The sequence below is a fragment of the Grammomys surdaster genome, unplaced genomic scaffold (genome assembly GCF_004785775.1).
Source record: "Grammomys surdaster isolate TR1022 unplaced genomic scaffold, NIH_TR_1.0 213, whole genome shotgun sequence".
NCBI lineage: Eukaryota > Metazoa > Chordata > Mammalia > Rodentia > Muridae > Grammomys > Grammomys surdaster.
This window is the reverse complement of record NW_021604658.1, coordinates 747,723-772,565: the sequence shown is the minus strand read 5'-3', so window position 1 is coordinate 772,565 and position 24,843 is coordinate 747,723. Positions and strand designations below refer to the sequence as shown.

Sequence of the window (24,843 nt, the reverse complement as noted above, 5' to 3'; positions counted from 1 at the left end):
ATTCTTAAAAACAACAACAACAAACCCCAAATCTTCAAATCACGTGTAAAGTGGAAGTACTGAAACATCTTTTCCCTGAAATCTTTACGTGGCTTGGGGTTGTGACCTGAAAAAGAATTCTATTTCCACGGTTCCCTGTTCTCACTCTATTCTAAAATGGAGCACATAATTCCAAGTATGGCTACTCATTGCTAACTTTCACTGGTCTTTGATATTTTTATTAGTTAATTAATATATTGATTGATTGGCTGCAGTGCTGAGATCAAACCCCCATGCTCTGTAAATACTCTACCACTGACTCAGGCCAGACAATGTTTTCTTAAAAATGAAAACAGTGTAATGTTTAGTTCTTCTGTTTTGCAGGTTTAGTTTATAACACTTATTACCGTTGTGTGTGTCATGTGTCTATGTGTGAGCACCAGCATGTCATGTGCTGGTATACAGGTTGGAGGACGACACAGTTGCTTTGTTACCCCCGTCCACTCTTTTGGGACTTCTTTGTTTGGTGTTTGGTTTTACTCTTTAAATATATCCTCGGCTTGTCTTGAACTCACAATTCTGTCTCAGCCTCACAAGAGGCGAGATCACTGGTGTGTATCTCTCCCCTAGCTAAACTTTAGTTTTGCATTGCTGAAGACTGTGAATAATATGTTTCTACATGTACTGAGTTATTTGGTGCTGAGATTAGACAAGCACTTTATGGATGCTCGAAAGCATGCTACCAACTGGGCTCGAGAGCCTAAAGCTACACTTCAGTTCTAGGCCACATTAAGGACTTCTGGGTTTATGAGGGGCAAAGGTGAAACTGTATCCCTGCTTTTTTAAGAGGAAAAAAAAAAAAAAGAAAACAAACCAAACAAACCAGTTTCAAGGGACACTATGACTTCAATTTGATACCTGCCAGATATTTCTTTGGTCTAACTGAAAAACACAAATTACACACATCCCCACACTTTCAAAATATGCCAAAGAATCGTTTATTAACACAGGACTTACAGATCGCAGAAGAGAGTGGTACAGAAGAGCTAGAAAGGAGTTGTCAGAGTAAGCATGCAGGCCAGGGTTTGCAGAGGAAGAGAATAAAGCAAGTTCCAAACGGCACATTCACACACAAGTGTCTATGCTGAAAAAGACATCAGAAAAGCAGCCAAAAATAATAAGGCGCTGATTAAAATACAAAGATTTTCCATGTCAAAAAGAGCTACTTCACAGGCAGGTAGCCCCAGAGGGCTTGCTGACTCTTTGAGAAAGTCACAGATCAGAGTAAGCTCTTGCTGCCAGACAAACAAAGGCTCTTAAAGACTGAACGTCAGGATGCTGCTGTGCTAGACAGAGTAAATTTAGGGGGGTGGAAAAGCAGCATCCTTGAAATCATATGCAGCAAGGGCTCAAAGGGTTAAATGTAATGATATGCAGAGAGAAACCAGGCAATGTTATTAGTATATCTATCTACCTTCATACAAAGAATTAACAGCACGGGTTAGAGATAGTATCCCCTCCAGAGTTAAGTTAGGGTTTCCAAACAGGATTATGGTCCATAGACAGAAATCATCTAAGTTTTCTTTTCTTTTTTCTCCATCAGCCCACTTCTTATTTCTTAGGATGTCTTTTTTATCTCCAGACTAAGAGAGCAATCGATTCCATGGTGAGCAAGAGAAAGAGTAAAATAAAGTTACAGTGGCCTGAGGCAATGCCTGTGGCTCACCCTGTCCAATTGTTACTCAGGCAACAATCTTGCTGTCTTGTAGGCAAGATGGTCAGCCATCAACCCATCTTAACAACCGCTCTGAAGAAATGGATACTGCTCCTTCCACACTGGAAGTTTACAGAACAATAGAAGGAAACAATCTGTATTTAAGGTCTCTTCCCTTTGAACAGACCTATCTGGAACATGACAGGTTCCATTCTCAGAATGTTCCAAACATACAGAGAGAATACGATCGAGCACAGATTATTTAACAGGTCCATTGGAATGAACTCAGTCAAAAGCCAACCTCTCCTTCCCAAATAAAAGATGGGAAAAAGACATCTCAAACCTGCATTAACTCATTTCACGAAGATAAGTGGTTTGGCACTGTGAAAGAATATAGATTCATTTTCAGAAAAATAGCCTCTAATTAATAACTTCAGAGTCCAAAAGGCTAGTATACATGTTGTGAAATTGTTTTTAAATAAAAATCAAATGTTGTTTAAGAAACAATGCCCCTTTGCAACCAAGTGTTGTGGCTCACGCAGCTCATATTAAAAATAACAAAGCATCCTATCAAACAAATAACACTGAAGGGAAAAATATGAAAAAGAAAAAAACAGGAGAAACTACTAGTGAAGGGTATCAGGGGCTGAGCCTGCCTGCTGCACCAGGAAAGCCCGCGGCCAGCAGCAGGCAGGGCACGGATCATTGCTAACTTGCTTCCCATTCAAACCCAGCATAAGAAGCCGCCAACATTTTAGTAACAAAGGACACGATTTGTCAGTTTGAAATCTGCGGACTCTACAGCACTTCACAATGTCTGCTGAGCCTGTAAACTTACAGTGTCTTACCTGTCCCTCTCAGGTAGAGAAACAAACCCTGCATGTGCACACAACATTTTCTAGAGTAATACATAATACCAAGATAGTTCTCATTATTAAAGGCCACAAAATAGGTTTATCTTTCTATATACATATCAAAAAAAAAACTAAATAAAAACTAGGACACTTGGGAATCTAGTTCTTGTGACAGGAAGTTGGACCAGAGAATAAACTGCTACATGTAAAGCCACACAGGGTTTAAAGAGGGCTCCCTAAAAAGAGGTTCTCACACATCAGAGGTTAGTAGCTACCCTAGCCTAGCATCTACAGGGTTATTACAACTTAATACTTGCAGTAACACTGTAAAACAGTAATACTGAAAACAGGTCTGCTCCCTGCCAGGCCCTGACCTTTGGAGCATCCCTAAGTGACCTCTTCCCTCTTCTCAGAGAAGCTGGAAACTATACTACAAGTGGGGGGAGTTCACTTACTCTCTTGGCCTAGTCAGAGTCGGTTTCGTAAACCAAATGAACACTGTCTTAGCAACCCTAATATACCAAAGAGGAGACAAAAGGGGAGAGCAGGCGCTGCTGGTCCCTCTCACAGGAATGAAGAAACACTGCACACACTGCCAAAGTCTTTATAAAACTCCTGGCTATGTGGGGTTCACTGAGCAGTGGGTCCGTATCGGCCTCTGATACTAAGTGAGTATTGGTGTCAAAATAAAACTATTTTGGCTATCCAATCTAAGCTTCAGAGCAGTCAGAGTACCCACAGATTAAGGTTTCCATAGCATCATGTTTAACACTGCTTCAAGCAGACAGACAACTGCAGATTAGCTCTTCCTAGAGATCTGAGGAGGTAACGGGACAGAGCCTTGGTCTGTCAGTCAGACAATACCCACAGAGTCATCTCTGATATCTACATGACCATCACCAGAGCAATCTCACCAATTCCTCACCTGCGGCAGGAGGATGTTGGCCACTAACTGTTGGTAAATCCAAAGAGCTATCAGACATGACATGCTTAAGATCTCCTCCCACATCAGCCAATTTCATGTCAAACTGAACAGAAAGCGCATCTTCAGAGTCCTCCTTGCCAACACTGCTGCCACCGATGGAGGGGAGGTCTAAAGACTTCACAGAGGCGGAGTCTTCTTTGGCATGTCTGAAAGCCACTGCTTTTTCTCCCAGGGATTTGTCTGAGCTCGTGGATGAAAATTTACTGGAGTGGAAGTCGGCAAAGTCATCGTCACTCTTTGTGGAAGGAGTGTTCTCTTTGAACTCGTCCATGGCCAGTCCAGCTCCCTCTAGGGAAAGCTGCTTGAAGACATCGTACTTGGTTGCCGCAGCAGGTGGGTTCTGTGCACTCTCCACAGTGCTGCTGGACGAGGGGCCGGGACTCACCTCCTCCCTGAGGGCTTCGTACTTGTCATCTGCTTTTGGCTCAGATGAAATGGAGCTGTTACCAAAAGCCATGAAATCTGCAAAGTCGTCCTGCTCCCCAACAGATGCAGGGTTTGAATATTCCCCAAAGAGGTTGAAGTCTCCAAAATCATCTGCCAAACTAGAAGTTTTAGCGGATGCCAGTGCTGCTGAGGCTGCTGCAGAACCTGCTGGCTGAGGTCTCGTGCAGACTGACTTTGACGTGCTAAATGCAGCTGAAAAGGGCACAGGTTTCTCGACACTGCAATCTGCTGAGGAGAACATATCTAGGTCTTCTAAGTTCAGAGGGGTTTTCACCTGTGTCTGTGCCTGCTGTGCAGCTCCTGAGGTAAAAGCTGATGGAAAAGTGTCTTTTGTCGGTGGCTCTAGGGGTGACACACTATCGGCGGTCTTGAAGTCAGTGAAGCCGTCATCGGTTCCTGTGGGTCTGAACTCCGCAAAGCTCTCTCCTGAAAGAAAGAAGTGCAGTTCAGTAAGGATGCTGAGCAGAAGACCACAGGGCACATGACGCACTAAACCCAGGTGTAACTTTGTACGTCCGCCCTTGGCTTGGCAGTAACCATGGTCCACACTCTTATCAGACCACTTGTTTCTCCATTAAAGCCAGTGATAAGGAAATAGGCAAGCACTGCTCAAGACTCTCTCCTCTGCTGGACAGAAATGAACCAGAAGCTGGAGGCTCCAGAGAGGCACACTAATAGCAGCCCATTAAAATGAAACATTATATAGTTTTAAATAAGATCAAAGGTATCAATGAAGTATTGAGAGAATCCTGCATCTGGTATTCGGAGTGTACAACTCTGAACAACTAAGCACTTTAAAAAGATTTAGAAGCTGGGTGTTGTGTCACACACCTTCCCAGGACTTGGGAAGCTGAGGCAGAAGGACCACAAGGTGAGGCCAACTTGGGCTACATAACAAGACCAGGTCTCCAACATACCAACCAACTAACCAGCCAACCAATGAACTAACCAACAACAATAAATAAAACAACCCCATTACTAGATGCTAACAGCGTAGCTCAGTGCTTGGTGTCAAACTCATGCATGATACAACCATGGCCTAGGTTCAGGGCTGAGCACTCGCACACACTGACACCCCCCCCCACACACACACACAGGAACAAAAGAGGTTACAATGTGGTCTTGTTCAATTACACTGACATTAATTTGATTATATTTTTGCAAAAATCTTTGAAAAAATAACTACTTATTTGAAAAGCAAGTTAAGCATCCACATGGAGGTCAGAGGACAGCTCTGGGGGTTGACTCTTTTCTCCTTTGTTTTAAATCTGAGCTTTGAGGACTGAACTTAGACCATGGGGTTCTGCAACAAGCATTTTTATCCTGAGGCCATTTTTTCCCACTCCCAAGAACTTAGTCTTTAAACTTTGGAACCATGATTCCTAATAAGATTTCTGTTCTTCACTAGTATTTAATCGTAGCACTCACAATTACAGTGTCGTGATGCAGATAACCTCAGGTTTCTTACAGTGTCTGAGGCCTACGATGAAACCCACTAGGATAAGCCACTTAATGAAAGCCAGCGATGTACCAAGCGTGAATACTGCTATACCAACCAATATCACTTAATATCTAAAAACATGACTGCCAATTCTGGAGATTAAAAAATAAAAGCCTAAATTTCTTTGCTACTTTGCCTCCACTTTTTTTTTTGTTTCTTTTTGTTTTCCTTTTTTGAGACAGGGTTTCTCTGTGTAGCCCTGGCTATCCTGGAACCCACTCTGTAGACCAGATTGGCCTTGAACTCAGAGCTCTGAGATCCAGCTGCCTCTGCCTCCCAAGTGCTAGGATTCAAGGTGTGCTCCACCACTGCATGGTTTTTTTTTTTCTTCTTCTTCTTCTTCTTCTTCTTCTTCAAATAGTCTACTTTTGTAGTTCTGGTTGGCCTAGAATTCACCAGATAGAACATGTTGGCCTTGAATTTGTAATCTCCTGCCTCTACCTCCTAGGTGCTGGGATTATAGGCATGCACTCACTACCATGAGTAGCTTACCAATTTTTAAAAAAATTGTTTTTCCTAAATAAACATAAATGTATATGAACCGTAAAATGTACTTAAAGACAAACCCTAAAACCAGTTTCTAAAACTGCCACAGAGGTGGGCTTCAAACCTACTGGGTCTCATGCATGATTGACACTTTAATTTACCAAAGAGAAGAAGCACTGGAAACAATGTAATTTTGCTTTTTAATCTGATGCTGAATTTATTTACTAGCAAAAGTCACCAATACAAATCCTCCCATAGTGTTAGAGAAATATGAGAAAGAGGAGCAGCCTTCAAGTTTCCTATAATTTTTGTATTCAAGACACAACATAAGTCAATTTCACAAACTGACAGAAAATAAAAATGTGAGAACTACCCTAGGATTTACAGATGCATCAATGACATTTGAGTTATTTCTATAAATGAAAAGATCATTAGTAGTAAATTAAATTTTTTTTTGTCATTTTTGGTTTTTTGAGGCAAGGATTCACATGGTAGCCCAGGCTGACCTTGAACTCATGACAATTCTCGTACCTTAGCCTCATGAGCACTGTAATTAGAGGCATGAGCTACCATGTCCAGATCATGGCCTAAATAAAATTTTGATGTGTTGCTTTGAAATATCTGTGAAATTGACAGGTTCTGAGTTTTAAACACAAATCACACAGCAAACTAAACTTACTGATGATGAACTGTAAATTTTTCCATCAGAACTGTAAACTGGGTGAAAGGATTGAAGGAAATAGAAGGGAGAGGGTTCATAAGTCAACGGCAAAGAGAATGACGTCAGTAAGTTAACTAGCTGGAGTGACTCTTGTTCTACTGGGAGCTTTTTCATTAGCTTGTGGATTCTTCAAGTTCCTCCTTTGATCTTTGTAACTTTTTAGGCCCTGAGAAAATTTTAAGGGAGTATTTAGCTAAAGCTCTAACAAGAAGTGTCCCTTTGTTATGCAGAACACTGTTCAGAACTTACACACAGCTCTGGCTTAACCTACAAGGAGACATTAGACTGTCACTCAGCGGCGCAGGGGACTCATTCCTGAGTGCGGTCCTGCAGAGGCTCTACGTCACAGCACACCCACATTCCCTCTAGTGTTTGGCTCAAATTTGTTATTGTAGCCAAGGATGACCTTGTGTTCCTCATCCTCCTGTCTCCACTTTCCAAGAGCTGGTAGGAAAGGTCTGTACTACAAATGGCTCAACTCAAAGAAAGTTTTCAAAAAGTTTAGGAGAATAAAACAGTTTCTCCTAAATTGAAGAAAGTTAGTAACTCAAGGGGCTTTAAACCAAGTGACATGGAGAGAAATGAAGGCAGGCAAGTCAAAAAGAGATGACCCAGACCTGGGCTCAGGATGAGGAAGCAGGACTATGGGGCTGCTTACACTTTGGGCACCACCACCCTTCCCTGTTGTCTCTACTAAGAATAACATTTACGGAGATAGAGAAATGGTCCAGCAGTTAAGAGCACCAACTGTTCTTTCAGATGACTGGGTTCAGTTCCCAGCATTCACATGGGTGCACACAACTGACTGTAACCCCAGTTCCTAGAAATCTAATGCCCTCTTCTGGCCTCTGTGGGCACCAGACTCAAATGGGGTAGGTATATATACGTGCACGCAAACCCACTTATCTACATAAAAATCTTAAATGTTTATATCATGATCATTGACACCACACCACGCAAAGAATCCTGACATTAAACCAGGCTCAACTTGAAATTTGCCGAAGATGAAATGAAGTCAAGATTCCTCTAAAGTTCACATTTGAACCATAGAGGGAGAATTGGCTTCTGCATCCTAAGGACTTGGACGAAACACAAGGAAATGTTGCTAGAACCTAAGACCTATGAGAGACTGAATTCTAAGAGGTGGCCCTTCCTGTGGAGAAATGCTGGTGCAATGGAATATCTATGACACCCCGTCACTTGTAGATAGTATTTTCCACTCCATGCAAAAGTGTAGAAGTCAGCTTTGAGTACTTAGTGCATGAGGCAGAATGTGGCTGCGTTGTCAGGAGAGCAGACACATTCTACAATATGCAGAGTTAAGGTTTGGGCTACAATCTATGGATTACTCAAGCTACATGGATCTCTCTCTCTCTCTCTCTCTCTCACACACACACACACACACACACACACACACACACACACCACACTTCTTCAGCTTTATCATTAAATCATAGCCAATTTTGAAAATCCTGAACAATGGTGACTTGAGTCAAACACAACATAGTATAGGAACTGATCTCTCCTACCCTCCTACCTCCTGAATAGCTGAGCTAATGTCTGACTCATTCATTCATTCATCCATCCATTCATTCAATTAATGGACTAACTTAGCAGTGCTGGGGATGAAGAGCAGGAACCTGCCTGTATATTCTAAGTATCTACTCTACACTGAGCCACACATCTTGGCTTGGAAGCTTTGGAATGCCACTTGGTAAAATGTTAATTAGGCCAAGTCTTGCTTTCTTCCATGTTTTCATTTTATATAAATATGATGTTTTCTTTTTTCTTAAAGATCTTAGTCCTTGAAGAGTATTAAGTGTTAGGACTGTGTCACTAGTGAGGAAAAATCCTGAGGAGATGTATTTCTTTATTAGCTGTGCTACCCCACACTTAGGCTCTCTGTAGGAAGTGCAGATCAACTCTCAACGACGATGTCTAAGCTATAGCGGGTGGCTGTCCAGCTGTCAGACAGTGCCATACCCCACTTCTTCGAATGTGAAATGCCTCATTCCTGCCTTATGAGACACTCTGCTTTGTCACAGCTGTTGTTTCCTGTTGTTTCCCAGGCTGGCTTTGAACTTGCTATGCAAGGAGAACGAGCATAAGGGCCTGCTGAGATTTATGAGCTTACCAGAGCCAGCTTTTTTTTTTTTAATTAAAAAAATTAGGTTTATTTAAGTATTTGGTGTATATGTGCACACACATACAAAGGGACACAAGGACATGCATGCTACCACATGCATATGTGTCTAGTTCATAGATGACTGGCAGGAGCTGTTCTCTCCTTTCACCGTGTGGATTCTGGAGACAAGACTCAGGCTGTCAGACTTGGTAGCAAGTGTCCTTAACCACTGAGCCATCTCCTCAGCCCTGAGCTGTTTTGAAGTAATGATATTCTACAGTGTTTTTCTTTCCAAATAATGGACGAGAAAACAAGAAAACATAAATAATGCCATGTACTATACCAGGCACTGATGTAAAAAGTGTCTTGATTTGGACTGGTAGCTATCTTCTGCATAGAGAACAGTTCTTATGAAATGTCAAGATAGAACAGTCACATATTTCTGACACAGGATCTAAGTTGCCTGGCAGACTCCAGTGAAGGCAACACACTGTTTTCAGAGGAAACTGGACTGATTTGACATTACCCAAGATCTGAGAAAGCACCTCAATAACCGAGCCTCACTGCCTCACTGTAATTTCGAAGCTCCCCAACCAAGATTGTTCCTGCCCCACAAGACTGTGTGCTACTTGGCTCATCACAGTCCTGACTCAGGAGGCATCCCAGCAACCACTAAGGACTTCAGAATCAAGACACCTGCCGTCTGAGCATGCAGCACAGTATTACTGTACCATGTAGCAACAATATGTCAGTTTCTTTTCAGCTGGGTATAGTGGCATACACCTTTAATCCCAGCACTTGAATGGCAGAGACAAGTGGATCCCTGTGAGTTCCCAGCCAGCTAGGCCTTCCTAGCAACTCTGACAGTTCTCACTAGGTTGGCCTGGAACTAGTTATGTAACCCAGATTTGCTCTGACCTTGTGGCAACACTCCTGCCTATGCTGCACAAGCACTGTAATTACAAGTGGGTGCTATAATATCTAGATTGCCAGTTTTTAAAAACAACATCTATACAGGGGCTGGAGAGATGATTCAGCAGTTAAGAGCACTGACTGCTCTTCCAGAGGTCCTGAGTTCAATTCCCAGCAACCACATGGTGGCTCACAGCCATCTGTAATGGGATCTGATGCCCTCTTCTGGTGTGTCTGAAAATAGCTACAGTGTACTCATAAACATTATAAAAACCAAACAAAAACATACATACATATATATATATTTTAAAAAACAAATGTTTATGGATGTCGCTAAAAACAAAACCACAAAAAACATTCTTAAATGGTTGGGGGAGGTAGCTCAGTGGTAAAATACTTATTTAACATGTACAAGGCACTGTTTCCCCCCGCACCACTTGGCAAAGGGGAAAAAAAAAAGGAATCCAAACTTACCTAAAGGCTTACTGTCTGTTGTTTGCTCGAGTTCCCTGAAAGCACTGTATTTATCACCAGACTCTGTGACAGAGAGACAGAAGCTCGTTACAGTGAGGAATCCAGAGATCACAGCCGAGAAGCACAGTACTCTGGGCTGTGCAAACATATTTAACACGCGGAGCAGCATCTAACACAGTCAATACAAAGTGAGCCACTTAAAGGTTTATACAACTTAATTAAAAGTTATGGCAGCAGATATATCAACTGATAAACTGTCTTTACCTCCAAATGAAGCAGGGTTTTCAGAGGGCTTGTCAGCGGAAATCCCTTTAAACACTGCATATTTATCTGTGGAGGCTTTAGTTCCAGGAAGTGGGATCAAGAGTGATGGAGCACTGCAAGGAAGGGGAGCACTGCAAAGAAGGGGAAACCTGTGTTACTGCTCAGACCACTGAGCCCTTCCCTCATCACCACACAGGGCTTCGAATGGAGTCAGAGGACACAATTCTCTGCCCTTTCTCTTCCTTCTTTCCTTTCTTCCTAAAAAATTTACTTATGTATGTCAGGCATAGTGGCATATACCTTTAATTCCAGCACTCAGGAGGCAGAGGCAGGTGGACCTCTGTGAGTTTGAGGCCAGCCTGGTCTACATAGTGAGTACCAGGATACCGGAGATACTAATAGTAAGATCCTGTCACAAACACAGACAAACAAACAGACAAACTGTGCAAGTCTGTGGTTATGCCACATGTATTTAGGTATACCCAGAGGCCAGAAGAGGGCATTGGATCCCCAGAAGCTTGCTGTAGCCCCAGCATTCAGGGGGTAGAGGCAGGAGGGTCAGAAATTCAGTGTCATAACAGCAAGTTATGAGCTGGGGACTGGGAATGGAACTCTGTGGGGCAGACAGACTGCCTGGGAAATACCACAGACAGAAATGTAGAGCAAGTTAAGGAAAACAACAAACTCCAAAGTGCTTTACTGAAGTAGGCTGATAGCTGTGGGGATGGGAGGGAGCAGTTTATAAGACCCCACTCCTCCTGTTTTCTAATCCTTTCGCCTGGATGATTGTTGTTGCTAGGCAGGCCTTTTCTCTCCTACTTACTGCCTTTCCCACGAGTAAGGAAACGGCCATCTTTTTTCCCCTATGTTCTCTTAACTTTCCCTCACTATGGAAGAACAACAAGTACTCTTAAATGTAACCACTGAGTCTTCTCTCTAGTCTTTCCTACCAGTAAACAAAACAAAATGGCTGATGAGATTGTTCAGTGGATAAAGTGATCAGGATCTCATGGTGGAGGGAGAGAACAGAACCAAAGGTGGTTCTTTGACTTCACATGCATACCTTGGCACACAAGCACCTACCTCCACCTCACAAAAATAATGTAATTTTTTTTTTTAAAGAGACAATGTGTCATGCATCCTTCATGTAGCTGAGGAAGACACTGAATTTCTGACCAGGACTTCCTATACAACAGGATATGTAGGCTGCCAACCAGGCTGCGCCCGCAGCCCTATGGCTCTCTGCTCAAAAGTTAGAAACTATATATAAACTCCAAAAATGACTAAAAACAATGTCCTTTTTCCTGAAAATAAACATTAACTCTCAGTAACCATTTTTTTTGTCTGTGTGTGTGTGTGTGTGCGCGCGCGCGTGTGTGTGTGTGTGTGACATTTTTAATGATGGTCTGATTGTTGGGTTAAATCATAAAGGCATTGAAAATAGATCATTAAAGAACAACTTCCTGGGGGCTGGAGAGATGGCTCAGTGGTTAGGTTCACTGGCTGCTTTTCCAGAGGTCCTGAGTTCAATTCCCAGCAACCAACAATGGTTCATAACCATCTGTAATGGGAGCCAGTGTCCTCTTCTGGTGTGTCTAAAGATAGCAATAGTGTACTCATATACATTAAATAAATACATACATACATAAATCTTAAAAAAAAAAACAACTTTCTGTGGTTTTTAACTTACAGTTTGCAGTAACTTAACAGTGAGATTCCAAATATGTATACTTAGTATTTAAAGACAAATTACAACCACCTAACATAAGACTTCTTTAAAGAGGGCTCAGGCTGTAGAAGTAAGACAGTTAAGATAAAAGTCTATTTGTAAAATGTTCTTCAAGCCAAGATGTAAATTCTGCTTTTGATCCTTGTGTGGAAGTGTGGACATCTGATAAGCAATGGCAGGCCTAAGACAATGCACATTTTTACAAGGATCACACCAGTGGTACCAGACAGCTCTCTTTGTAGCAAAACAACAGTTACTTCACAATTAGATGAAGATAGTTTTATCTGTGGACATTTTTTTTTCTGGATAGAATAGTGTAATGAGTAGCATCTGCGTAGGCAATTCTTGGAAGACTTGAGCACACTGTAGCAGCCTTCCTTTTTCCTCTTATCAGAGGCAGGCAGTTCCCTGGAAGAAGAACTTTTACATATGAATGACAGCATCTCACCACCAGCCAGTGTCATTCAGTACCACAGCACAAGATATAAAAATGGATTTCTATTGAGGTCTCTGCCCTGCAGCAAAATCCTTTCCACAGTGATTTAAATCTTCTTATCAGCAGCCTACAACCGAGGTAGGAACCAGGCTGTCCTACACGCATGGTAATTGGGTCCACTGTGTTTCAAGACTTAAAGGCATTGGATATTAAAATTTCACATCACCGCCACACGGCTGCTGCTATCTGATCTTGACAAATGTAATAGCTTATCATCTATACATGTAGGTGGATGCTTTTACAGTTCCATAAATAATTAAACTATAGCTCATTGACCAGAACGTTACATAGGAATACAGGTAATTGGTGTTTAAGGACAAAAAGCCCAGGAAACTGGATGCCCTGCCTGCTTTTTGTAACCCTCCAATTTTAGCTATGGTCTTTTAAAAGCTCAGTGGCAAAATCTTTCTGCTAAATGTGACATTTAATTGAATGTAATTAATTTTAAAATTATATTCACAGAATGGGACAAAGAGAGACTCTGCAGGGTAATGAAGCAGCTGATGGAAACTAAGAAAATCCAGTTCCCGTCCAGAACGTTGGCATACACCAATTATACATGCGCACCACAGATCAGGGCTGCACTTCGGTGCCTTTCAGGAGCCGTTATTTTTTTTTAAAGAAGGCTGTAATCACCATCAGCGTGTTTATGCCTATTATGTATAGCAGTCATTATCTGCTTTATACATGAAAACAGTCATTTCTGCTCTTTCAGGGAAGTTCTCAAGTGAGAGGGACACGCTGTTTTGAAATATAAAATCTGCATTCCATTAAAGGCAAAACTGGGAACCTGGTCATCAAAGAACACATCTTGTTTTCCCCAGAGACTCTACTTCCATATAGCTGCTGCAGGTGTAAAAATAAGAAACCACCATTTCAACTGAAGAGTCTGGACAAGGTAAATCTTACTCTTGAGAATGTACCCTGAAGAGCACACAGAGACAGAAAGTGCACCTGGTTTTTATTCTAACTCTGTGGTGACTGAATCTCTTCTCCAATGGCTGGGGGCTGACCTCACTGTATTACTTGATTGGCTAGTTTGTACAGAGTAGGCGCCAGCACAGGAAAGGAAGGAAGGGGAGAAGGTCACTGCTCCAGGCCTTCACATTCCTGGAGTAGAGCAATGGACCTTTTTATTGGGGGGGAGGGATTAAAGTCTACAAGGTGGGGGGACTAGAATTCCTTGTCTCAAACACACATTGTATAGTATGTGACAGAAAAGACTATTTGGTATTTCTTATACAGATATGGTCCCTCCCCACTTTGCTAAATATTAATATTTACAAAGAAATGCTTAGATTACAGTGTGGTGGTACATTATTTAATCCCAGTACTTGGGAGGTAGAGGTAAAGCAGATCTCTGTGGTCTTAGGCAACCCTGGTCTATACAGTTTTAGGATGGCCAGAGCTATGTAATAATGGAGACCCTGTTTTAACAAACAAACCACAGAAAACAAAACCAAAGAAATGCTTAGTTCTCGGCTAAGAGCCCCAAGGTTCCTGGTGCTACAGCTGTGCCAGAGCCTGGTCTGTGTAACTGGCTCTCCTAGCCACCCTCCACCTGAGTACTTTCTGAATACACAGCTGGATGCCTGGGATACTCTCTCTTCCCTGTGTCAAGAACACAGCATTTCCTTGCTGTCACTCAAAACTCAGAGCAGCTCCCTCTGGGCTTACAGTGGGAGAAAAGCTTTTCCTGAAACCATTTCTTACTCTGAGGATGCTTTACAGATGTGAACACAGATCACAGGCTTCCCACAACACGGGCTGCCCTAGCTGCTACAGCTTTCTCTCCAACTTATAGTGCTTCTTGTCAGCCACAGCCACTCCACTGTGTAAAACTTCTCCATTCTGGTTACACACAACAATTACAGAAACAACAGTAAGTTGCCTCTCAGAATTAAAGCAACTTCCTACTTGAGGTTCTTGCCCCTCCCACTCGGCCAGGCCTCCAGTAACGGTGGCCACAGGGATGGTCACGGATCTCCTAACATTCTTTTCCACACTGCTCACCTGTTTCCTAATAACAGGGCCCCCAATGGGAAATTTCAGTCATCTTCCCCCCTCTTTTGCTGCCCCATAACTGTTGGAGGGGGCAGGCTCTCTGGTTTTTTGGACTAGAGAGTTCTCCCTATAGGCCTCTTCCCAAATAAAGCCCATGCTGTGGTAGACATCTGTTCCCTTGTCTGTCTTTCCTTCTCTGACCTCGGGCTTTCCACCCAGTCTACTCCTTAAGCTTCCTTTGTTCTGCCATCTTTGCTGACACCTCATGCCCATTTTCTGCCTGAAGACACTGACCAAGGCTTAGTTATGTTATCGTGACTCACAGACGGCTTTTAAGCTAAATTCATAATACAGAACACAGATGATCACAGTTCAGATCACTCACAGATGTGTGAGTCTCTAGTGTGATCATGTGGTATGTGTATGTAACCCACTTGCACCCCCCACACACTTGAAATCAATCACCTGCGTTAGCTACCATATCTCACATTGAAAAGACTGTGCACAGTCACTGTGCAGCATTGTCTGGATATAAAGACACCAAACTTCGGGCATTTTCAGCAGATACACCATTTTTTTTTTCTGAATATTTTTCAATTTAGCTGACTGAATCTGAAGATTCAACAGACACACAATTCAGACTGAGTCACGAGAGCTTTAAGGGGTAATGCAGGTGCCCAGAGTAAACTGAGCTTCTATATAACGGCAACTGTGGATTTTGGTCTGTATTTTTAGTGTTTCACCCCAGCATCTGGCATATAGTAGCTGCTAAGTAAAGACACGCTGAAGGACTGACTATGTGAACACGAGTGCGGACTTCTAGACAGGAGAAAACTATTTTCATTTAAGGGAAACGGAGATAGTGACATGAGAGCTGTAAAAGGCATGTGCACAGCTGTGTGTGACGATAAGTGACGACATGCACAGCTGCCTGTGACACAGTGCCAGGGGATCGGATGCTCTGTTCTGTCTTCTTGGGCACCTGCACGCATGTGACATATATCCACATAGACAGATAGAGAGATACAGACATACAGATGCACACACATATATACTTTAAAAAACAAACAATAAAACAGTCAACCAATATGATAAACAAAAAAAACCGTAAGGTTAAAAAAATAAAAATCTGTCAAAAGCCCACACATCTTAGGTCTGGATACCATTTTAGAACTTTTACCCAATTTTAACTCCATCAACTGAAAGACCTTTCCCCTACTCACTTGAGAGACGGTTTATAGTCCACAGAGTTTAACATCATCATCTAACAGTTATGTGAGAGCCAAGCAACACTGGGGTGAAACTTGAGAAACACAGAGCATTTCAGTTAGGGTACAGTTAGTAGCAGAAAAGGGGGACGGTAACTTATCTCACACGCATGGGCTGCTGGACGAGTTAGAAAACCCGAGGTTTAGCTGATTTTTGAAATAAGTTTTGAATTAGATCTAGAGAGGCCGACCAGGAATGGTGAGAAGCAAATGTCTCTGGAGGGCTGGACTGCAGACTGCATGAGCCGGGCAGAGCAAGAGCAAACACAAGGCTGCTATGCAGGGAGAGCCGAGCAGAGACAGGACACACGCCTTCAGCCTGGTGACTGGGTGTGGTGAAATCCTGGACCAGCCAAGGAAGATCAGTAATGGTGATGTGACAAATATTTGGCTCTCAGTAGGAAATTAACCTAATTCTGCAGTGAGTTTGAGATGTCTTGCCTGACTCGTAGGATAGGATGTGTAAGTTTTGTCTGAGGGAAGAGGTCTAGGTGGCCATATGATGCAGAGTTTTGTCCTGGTGTGTGATGGATGTGCTGACATTACAGTACTAGACACTGTGTGTCCCTTACACATGTTTGGCATACATTTCTGTTGCCTCACATTGTGACCCAGGTGGGCTCCTTCCTCGTGGCACATCTCCAGCCTCAGATTGCCAAGTGTTAGCCTTATAGGTGTGTGCCACCACGTCTAGCTGTGTAGAATATATTCTTTATATTCTTATTCTCAGAATAATCTATTTCTGGTCTGAAAACTCCTCTCTCCTGCCTATCTTTAGCATGGTATGATGTGGGAGGTCTGACTGGGTAAAATGGGAGCGACAGTACTGACTACACAAACAGACACATAAGAGAAACACAGTATGTGCTCTGTCTGACAGAAACAACTTTCAAAATAAAACCAAATACAGCCTATTGTGTACTCAGTCTGCTCCTCCAATCTGTGGAGGAAGGATCTAAACAGAGAAGGGAGTAGGCAGAGAGGGTGAGATGCTCACAGTGTGCTGACTGAACCCAGGCAGATGAGGTGCTGACGATGTGCTAGCTGAACCAATGACTATCTCTAGGGCCGAGCTTCTCAAGCTGTGGGGCACGATGCCTTTCAAGGCATAGGGAGTGTCAAACGATTCTTTCACGGGGATTGCCTAAGACCATCAGAAAACATAGATCTTTACATTATGATTCATAACAGTAGCAAAATTAGTCATGAAGTAGCAACAGAAATAATTTTATGGTTTGGGGTCAGCACAGCACAAGGAACTGTAAAACTGTATTGAAGGGTTGCAGCATTAGGAAGGTTGAGAACCCCTGCTCTAGAGGAAAACCTAAGTGAAATGTTTGCAGGTCTGTGTGCAAACAAACAGAAATCTGGAGGTCAGAAGCCACTGATGAAGAAAAGACACGTGAATAATTAAAATCCAGGAACCTGAATTACAATTTTATGGAAAATCAGGAGTATGTTATACTATTATAAAATACAAAATTGCATGATCCTGCTTCAAACTTTTTTCAACAGCTGAAGACTGGATCTAATAAGAGAACAGGAAGCCACTGTGGTACAGTCACTCTGCTGTCACAAGACAGGTTTGTTGTTTTCCTTTGTCTCTCTTTCTTTTTAGAGGTTTCTCTGTGGAGTCCTGGCTGTCCTGAAACTCACTGTGTAGACTAGGCTGGCCTAGAACTCACAGAGATCCACTTGGATTCCTTGAAGGGGTGCCCCACCACACCCAGCCCCACAAAGCAGGCTAAAGACAAACATGACAAGCAGGTGTGCACTGGAAGGAAGAGGAGGAGCCAAAGGTCAGGTGGCCACAGAGCACAGAAGCAGAGGGTAGCAGTCTGAATGCCGAGCACAGCCCAGGGGACATGAGAGGAACAGGTAAACCACTGCTCTCTGGACAGGACACTTGTTGTTTTTAGGCTTATACATGGATGCCCTTTCCCTGATGGTAAAATGTAAGGTTAAATATATTCAACTCTGTCCTACCTGTTTCCATGCTGGGAATTACTGGTTTTTGAGGAAGCAGACACCTCTTGGAAGTCAGTGAAAGAATCATCGATGGATCCTGACTTCGAAGCATCTTGAAAATCCTGGAAGTCATCTTCTTCTGTCTTTCCCACCTAGATTTACAAAGTGTTAGAGTCAGGTCACTATTGCTGCGGTGAAACACTGTGACCAAAGTGAGCTGTGGAGAGAGGGTTTCTTTGGCTTACTCCTCCACATCACTGTTCATCACTGAAGGAAGTCAGGACACGGCTCAAACAGGGAAGGAACCTGGAGGCAGGAGCTGATGCAGAGGTCATGGAAGGGTGCAGCTTACTGGCCTGCTCATCATGGCTTGCTCAGCCTGCTTTCTTACTGAACCCAGGACCACCAGCCCAGGGATGGCACCACATGACTCATAACCAGATCTTATGGAGGGATTTTCTCAACTGAACTCCCCTCTTTCAGGTAACTCTAGCTTGTGTCAAGTTGACATAAAATTAGCCAGCACGACTGACCCCTTGTTAACCTGACACACAACACATCACTGCTAAGTCATAACCTTTCCTTTCTTGTTCTTCCCCGAGACCGCACCTTAGTATCAACACTACAACACAAACATCCCAAACTGTAAAAGTTCAGTCTTTAAAAGTTCAGTCTTTTTTAAAAAAATTTATTTTATTTTATTATTATTATTAATTTTTTTTTTTTTTGAGATAGGGTTTCTCTTTATAGCCCAGGCTGTCCTGGAACTCACTCTGTAGACCAGGCTGGCCTCAAACTCAGAAATCCGCCTGCCTCTGCCTCCCAAGTGCTGGGATTAAAGGCGTGCGCCACCACTGCCCGGCTAAAAAAATTCAGTCTTTTAAAAACAGCCATTTCTTTTCAAATCCAAAGCCTCTTAACTGTAGGCTTCTGTAAAATAAAAAATAAAAGACTTTCTTATTTCAAGAGGGAAGGAACAGAACACAGTCACAATCCAAACCAAACAAAACCAAACTTCCACAGTGTAAATAACTCAGTGTCCAATTCTCTGGGACTCACTCCAAGGGGTGTGGTTCTCTTCCCTGGTTCTGCCCTCTGCAGCACACAAAGCTCATCTTCTAGGCTCCAGCTTGCTCCATTCCACTACTGCTGCTGTTCTCGTGGTCATCCCATAGCACTGGGATCTCCAGAACTGCTGTGCTCCCTAGCTGCACTTGAACTGCACTTTCACCAACAGCCCCTCCTGGGCTCTCTTCAGGGACTCCAGCCCTCCCACACAGTGCCAAGCCTCAGCTGTTCTCCACAAACCCTTCACACCTTCAAAATCAGCACTACCAGGGTGACTCTTACATTACAAAGTTCAGCTGTCAGCACAAGGTACAACTTTGGCCATGCCTAGAACACAGCTTCTGTGTGCTAAGTCTCTGGAAACACTTCCCAGAAGACTTCACCTCAATGATGCTGGCCTCTTCTTAACCACAGACGATTCTTCAGCCCCAGCTGACATGCATCCATTGTTCCAGCAAAGCAAGGTTTTATGCTAGTGGTTCTGGTCTTTTGCTAATCACAGCTGATTCTTCAACTCCAGCTGACCAGAAACATAAATTGTTCATACAAAAGGCCCAGTAGAGTCTTTGTTTCCCTCTGAAACTTCACAAGCCAGGTCTCCATCATGTGCATGGCACTCAACATTCTTATCTCCCAAGCTCCTGCATCACACTTCGTTTAGCTGTCAACACGCAATGGCTTTTCTCGCCCAAAGTTTCAAAGTCCTTCTATAATCCTCGCCCAAAACAGCATGGTCAGGTCAGCCACAGCAATATTCTGCTATTCTGGTACCAACTTGTTTTAGGATTCCTCATGCTATGATGAAACACTGTGACCAAAGTAACTTGGAGAGGAGAGGGTTTATTTGGCTTATACTTCCACATCTGTTCATCATGGAAGGAAGACAGGACAAGAACTCAAGTATAGGGCACAGACATGGAGGCAGGGGCTGATGCAGAGGCCATGGAGAAGTGCTGCTTACTGGCTAGCTCAGCCTGCTTTCTTATAGAATCCAGGACCACCAGCCCAGGGATGGCACCACACACTATCACTAATCTAAAAAAAATGCCCTACAGCAAGATCTTATGGAGGCATCTTCTCAATTAAGGCCTTTCAGATAACTCAACCTTGTCAAAGGATATTTACATAGGGAACCTGAGATTGCCAATGTAAATAACTCCTCACCATGCATCAACTTCAGAGCCTTTCATTTAATTGCTCAATTTAATTAGAACTGCCTAATTTCATAATCATGTGTGTGTGTGTGTGTGTGTGTGCACACATGCTGGAATTGAACACAGGGTTTTGTGCATATTAGACAAGTGCTATACCACTGGGCACATACAGCTCCAGGCAAGAACACAACTGACATATAATAACAGAGATGCTTAAGGCAAGAATCCTGTCTCAGGGGCTGGAGAGATGGCTCAGTGGTTAAGAGCACTGACTGCTCTTCCAGAGGTCTTGAGTTCAATTCCCAGCAACCACATGGTGGCTCACAACCACCTGCAACAGGAGCTGATGCTCTCTTCTGGTGTGTCTGACGACAGCAACAGTGTATTCATATAAATTAAAATAAATAAATCTTTGAAAACAAAAGATGCTTTAAAAAAAAAAAGAATCCTCCCCCATATTTTAAAGTACTCTCTGGCACAAATGTAATGAAAGGACTGGCTTAAATAGCTAACCTAACATTTTTAAAGTAGTTGGATTACATTTGTCTGGTTGCTGACAGCAGTGTTTGTGAACAGACATGACATGAGCCCCCCATAACCAGCTGTACACACACATAAAGCAACACCGGCTTCTAGGCTTCCACCCAGAGCAGCAGACTGTTCACAGCCCGTTTGCTTTATGGAACAGGCTCACGTTACACTGTTCGGTACTTCAGAAATGTCATTATACAACAGGGTCATCCTTCCATGCCCTATGGAACGGAGATCCACTCTGTTCATGTTAACGATTACTTTCCACTGTATGGAGAAACCGAAATCATGGAACATTTTCTTTGTGATGAGCAGTAACGTTCTATTCTAACAAGCAGTGTCACTGCTGACATCCTGACTCTGCTAACGTCAGCTGCCATCTCTGAGGAGCATGTTTTCAAATAGTTGTGCCAATAAACCTGCAGGATTAGTTATTTTTTTCCTACATGACACTGTATGTCTATCTGTACATTAAAAATATTGGTTTGCTAATCTGAGAAGTGAAACTTTTAAGACAGGATTTACCATATAGCCCTGGCAGGCCTGGAACTTTCTATGTAAACTAGGCTGGCCTCAAACTCAGAGATCTCCTGCCTCTGACCTCTGAGTATTGAAGTCAAAGGTATGGACTACCATCTCTGGCTTTAAAATCTGTGTGTGTGTGTGTGTGTATGTGTGTGTGTGTGTGTGTGGTATATGTGTGTTTGTGTATGTGTGCATGTATGTGTGTGGTACATGTATGTGTGTACATGTGTAGGAGGACAGAGGTAGATATCACGTGTTTTCCTCAACTGCTTAGTTCTCTACAAATATTTTGTGTATTTAAAAAATAATTAAAAGCAAAAACAAACAATTGAATTTTGTATTATATCAATACTTAAAAATTATTTTATTTTCTGAAGAGCTGGGGCCAGGGTTAGGAGGATCCTAAGTATCCTAGGTGAGAGCTCACAGAAGAATCACACCTCTATTTCCATATCAAGTGTCCACTACAATCCAGCAGACTGAATCTCTGAAGGAAAGCTGCCCACATCCCACATACACTTTCTGGAATGGTCTGGCACACACAGAGCTTCTCCACTTACCTGGTTTGAGGGGTAGGCTGGCATGAAGCCACTGGAAGGTGGTGCTGCAGCTCCACCCACTGGTCCAACAAGGTTAATGCCCATGATGGGCTGTCCGAGGGTGAGGGGCATGGAGCCTGCAGGGCCCGAGGGCATCGCCGTTGGCTGGCTCACTGGGGTAGGCAGAGTCATAGGAAAGCCGCTTAGGGTAGGAATGGGAGCTGCTGGGAACTGGTTCAAAGCATCAGGGCTCATGGCAGGAACACCCCTCTACATGGAACACCAAAAATACGGAAACATTTTAGCCAGCAGCAGACCGATATTCAACATCAGTGCAAGAGAGACCTATAGGAAGCTTTCCTGTTGGTTCTCTTTCTTTGCCTGCTACCAGGAGAACAGTATCCAGGAGGACAACGAAGCAGGATACACGACTGCTCTATATTACTGAAAATGTAATTACACAAGGTACTTTCATGCAGCATCCAAGCTCTCCTCATTTAAAACACCTGATGCTGATACTACGTAGACATGGTCAGCACACATCAACTGTGACATTTATTTTTTTGTCTGATAAGTTTGACTAATTTGCTAAAATCAAAGATCTTAAACTAATTTCAAAATATAAGAAAGCTTGCTACCAGCCTAAGTATACTTTAAGGAGTTCTAAGTAAGGGCAAAAACTGATTTCATCAACTATTTTCACTTTTGAACAAAGGAATAATGTGCTGGGGTGTGAATTACATGGACTGTGTATTTTTGGAAAACTGTATCACAAAGCACCTTAATTTTAATGTACAAGGAAATCTATAAGACTATGACGAAAAGGGATTCATTATTTCAATCTGTAGAAACAACACACTTGTTCTGACATAAGACACACAGTCTACCTGAGTTACTGCTACCATGGCGAGAACGGTATAAAGCTCCTCCTTAGTGAGCTTGCCAGGTGTAGTTCGATTAGCTAAGGCCCATATCTGTCCGAGAGTTTCCCTGGGAAGTCCAGATGACATCAGAATGGGATAAAGTTTACCAGTATCTATTCCAGTTGGAGTCATTGTGGTTTCTAAAATTTTCTTATAGGCATCTATTGAAAGAAAAATCAAATGACAAATGCAAACACACTGCAGGTGGTTGACTTTGCTGCTACCACTGTTGGTATAAAAGAATAATCTTAGGTCAAATTGCTTTAATATAGCTGGCATCTGGCTCAGTGCGGGAGAGGCCCCGCTGCCAAGCCTGATGACCTGAGTTCAATCCCTGGAACCCTCTGACCTCCACACCCATGCAAACCTACACATACATGACTAGGAAAGGCTGCATGCATATATACAGAGGAGAATGAAGGAGAAAAGACAAACTACCAGAAAATGGATACAATTAAAAAATATACTAAGATCTAGTTTCCGAAGGGTTTAAAGAGAGGAAAGGAAAGAGATTCAAAATGGGCAGACTGGGTCCCACATGGTTTGGGAGAATATCTAGCCTTTGAATTGTGGCTGTAAGATTAAAATACAAAGCAGACATTTACCAATTTCTCCCAGAAAGAAATTCTTCTGTAGAGATCTTACTTCAACATTTATTCAAGTGTAGAACAATGTTTGCCTGTACCAGCCTTAGCACTGGTGAGCTAATAGACACACCTCAGCGTATAAGGCGCTGTACAGCAAACCAAGCAGCTATGATTTACTAACCTCAGCATCTGCTGCTGAAGGACTATTATTTCTGTGTCTATTGATCGTGGCTTAAACACACTATCATCTTGTATCTACTGAGAACGACCATACTATCCATTTTAGTAATTTCTTCAACTCAACAATAGCAATACACATTAAAAAAAAAACAACAAAACTCCCAAACACCACTTTCCAATGTAGAAAATGATGTTACCCAATCTTTCATTTCATATAATATTTCATATTGTTTCATAGGACAATCAGAAAAAAGAATATTTAAAAAAATATAACCCTTAAGAATGCACAAAGTTACCGGGTGGTGGTGGCGCATGCCTTTAATCCCAGCACTTGGGAGGTAGAGGCAGGTGGATTTCTGAGTTTGAGGCCAGCCTGGTCTACAGAGTGAGTTCCAGGACAGCCAAGGCTATACAGAGAAACCCTGTCTCAAAAAAACAAAAACCAAAAAACAAACAACAACAACAACAACAAAAAGAAAGAAAGAAAAGAATGCACAAAGTATTAACAAGATACTTTAAAAACTGTATGTGTATAGGTGTTGTGTCTGCATGTCAATCTGTGTATACATGCATGTCTAGTGCCTGAAGAGGCTGGAAGAGGATAGTTACGAGTCATAGTGTGGGTTCTCCCAAAACCGTGGTCCTGGAAGACCAGGTATGCTCTTAACCACTGAATCATCTCTTTAGCCACAGTATTATGATTCTTGATAGGTTGTTAGTAGCCTTTGAAATAAGTATCTGACAATGTCATTTAAAACACAATGACTCTAATGGCTTGGCCTTTGCCCCGTGAACAAAGCAGTCTCGATATAGCAGTCTTTTTTCTTTCTCTTCTTTTCTTTCTTTTCCCTTTCTCTTTTCCTCCCTCCCCCTCTTTCTTTCTCCTTTTTTTGAGACAAGGTCTCACTGCATAGCCCTGGCTGTCCTGCCTGGAACTCAGAGAGAGCACCAGCCTCTGCCTGCTAAGTGCTCGGATTACAGTTGTGCATCACTGTCCCCAGCCCAAGAAGTAGTCCTAAACACCAGGTTGGGTTAGTGTTCTACACTCTTGGAGAAAAAGCATAAGTAGCAATTCCTTCTGCATATCTTACAACCACTACAGTCAGTATTTAGAAATATCTCTGTAACATTTAAAGTCAAATATCCAGAAGGGGGATGCTGGGCAAAGCAGCTTTACTTTACCTGGAACCAAACTCTCATTGTAAATCCAAGGAGGCATTCTGGGCTGAACAGGATCCTGAGAGGGAAACATGCCCACACCTACAAGGTAAGGATGTTAATATACACATGGTCTGGAGACAAGTCACCACTTTTTACACAGAGGAGTACTGGCTGGAGACACTAGAAAAAAGTCACCAATATAACTAAAGTACTTGGTTTCCAAACAAGTCTTGTTCAGTAATTATGCA

The 24,843-nt window shown here is 42.7% G+C and overlaps 1 protein-coding gene across 10 annotated transcripts in view; it reads right to left on the bottom strand.

Moving 5' to 3' along the window:
• Positions 1-24,843, bottom strand: part of Synrg (synergin gamma) — a 70,889-nt gene that overhangs the window by 29,949 nt on the left and 16,097 nt on the right. For all 10 annotated transcript variants that reach the window (XM_028772500.1, XM_028772502.1, XM_028772503.1 and 7 more), the window contains 7 exons: positions 24,617-24,694; positions 22,632-22,828; positions 21,766-22,014; positions 17,946-18,079; positions 10,463-10,593; positions 10,199-10,261; positions 3,473-4,405 (listed from right to left, as the gene is read on the bottom strand). In XM_028772500.1, the coding sequence (XP_028628333.1) occupies positions 3,473-4,405; positions 10,199-10,261; positions 10,463-10,593; positions 17,946-18,079; positions 21,766-22,014; positions 22,632-22,828; positions 24,617-24,694 (1,785 nt within the window). The remainder of the gene's footprint in view (positions 1-3,472; positions 4,406-10,198; positions 10,262-10,462; positions 10,594-17,945; positions 18,080-21,765; positions 22,015-22,631; positions 22,829-24,616; positions 24,695-24,843) is intronic.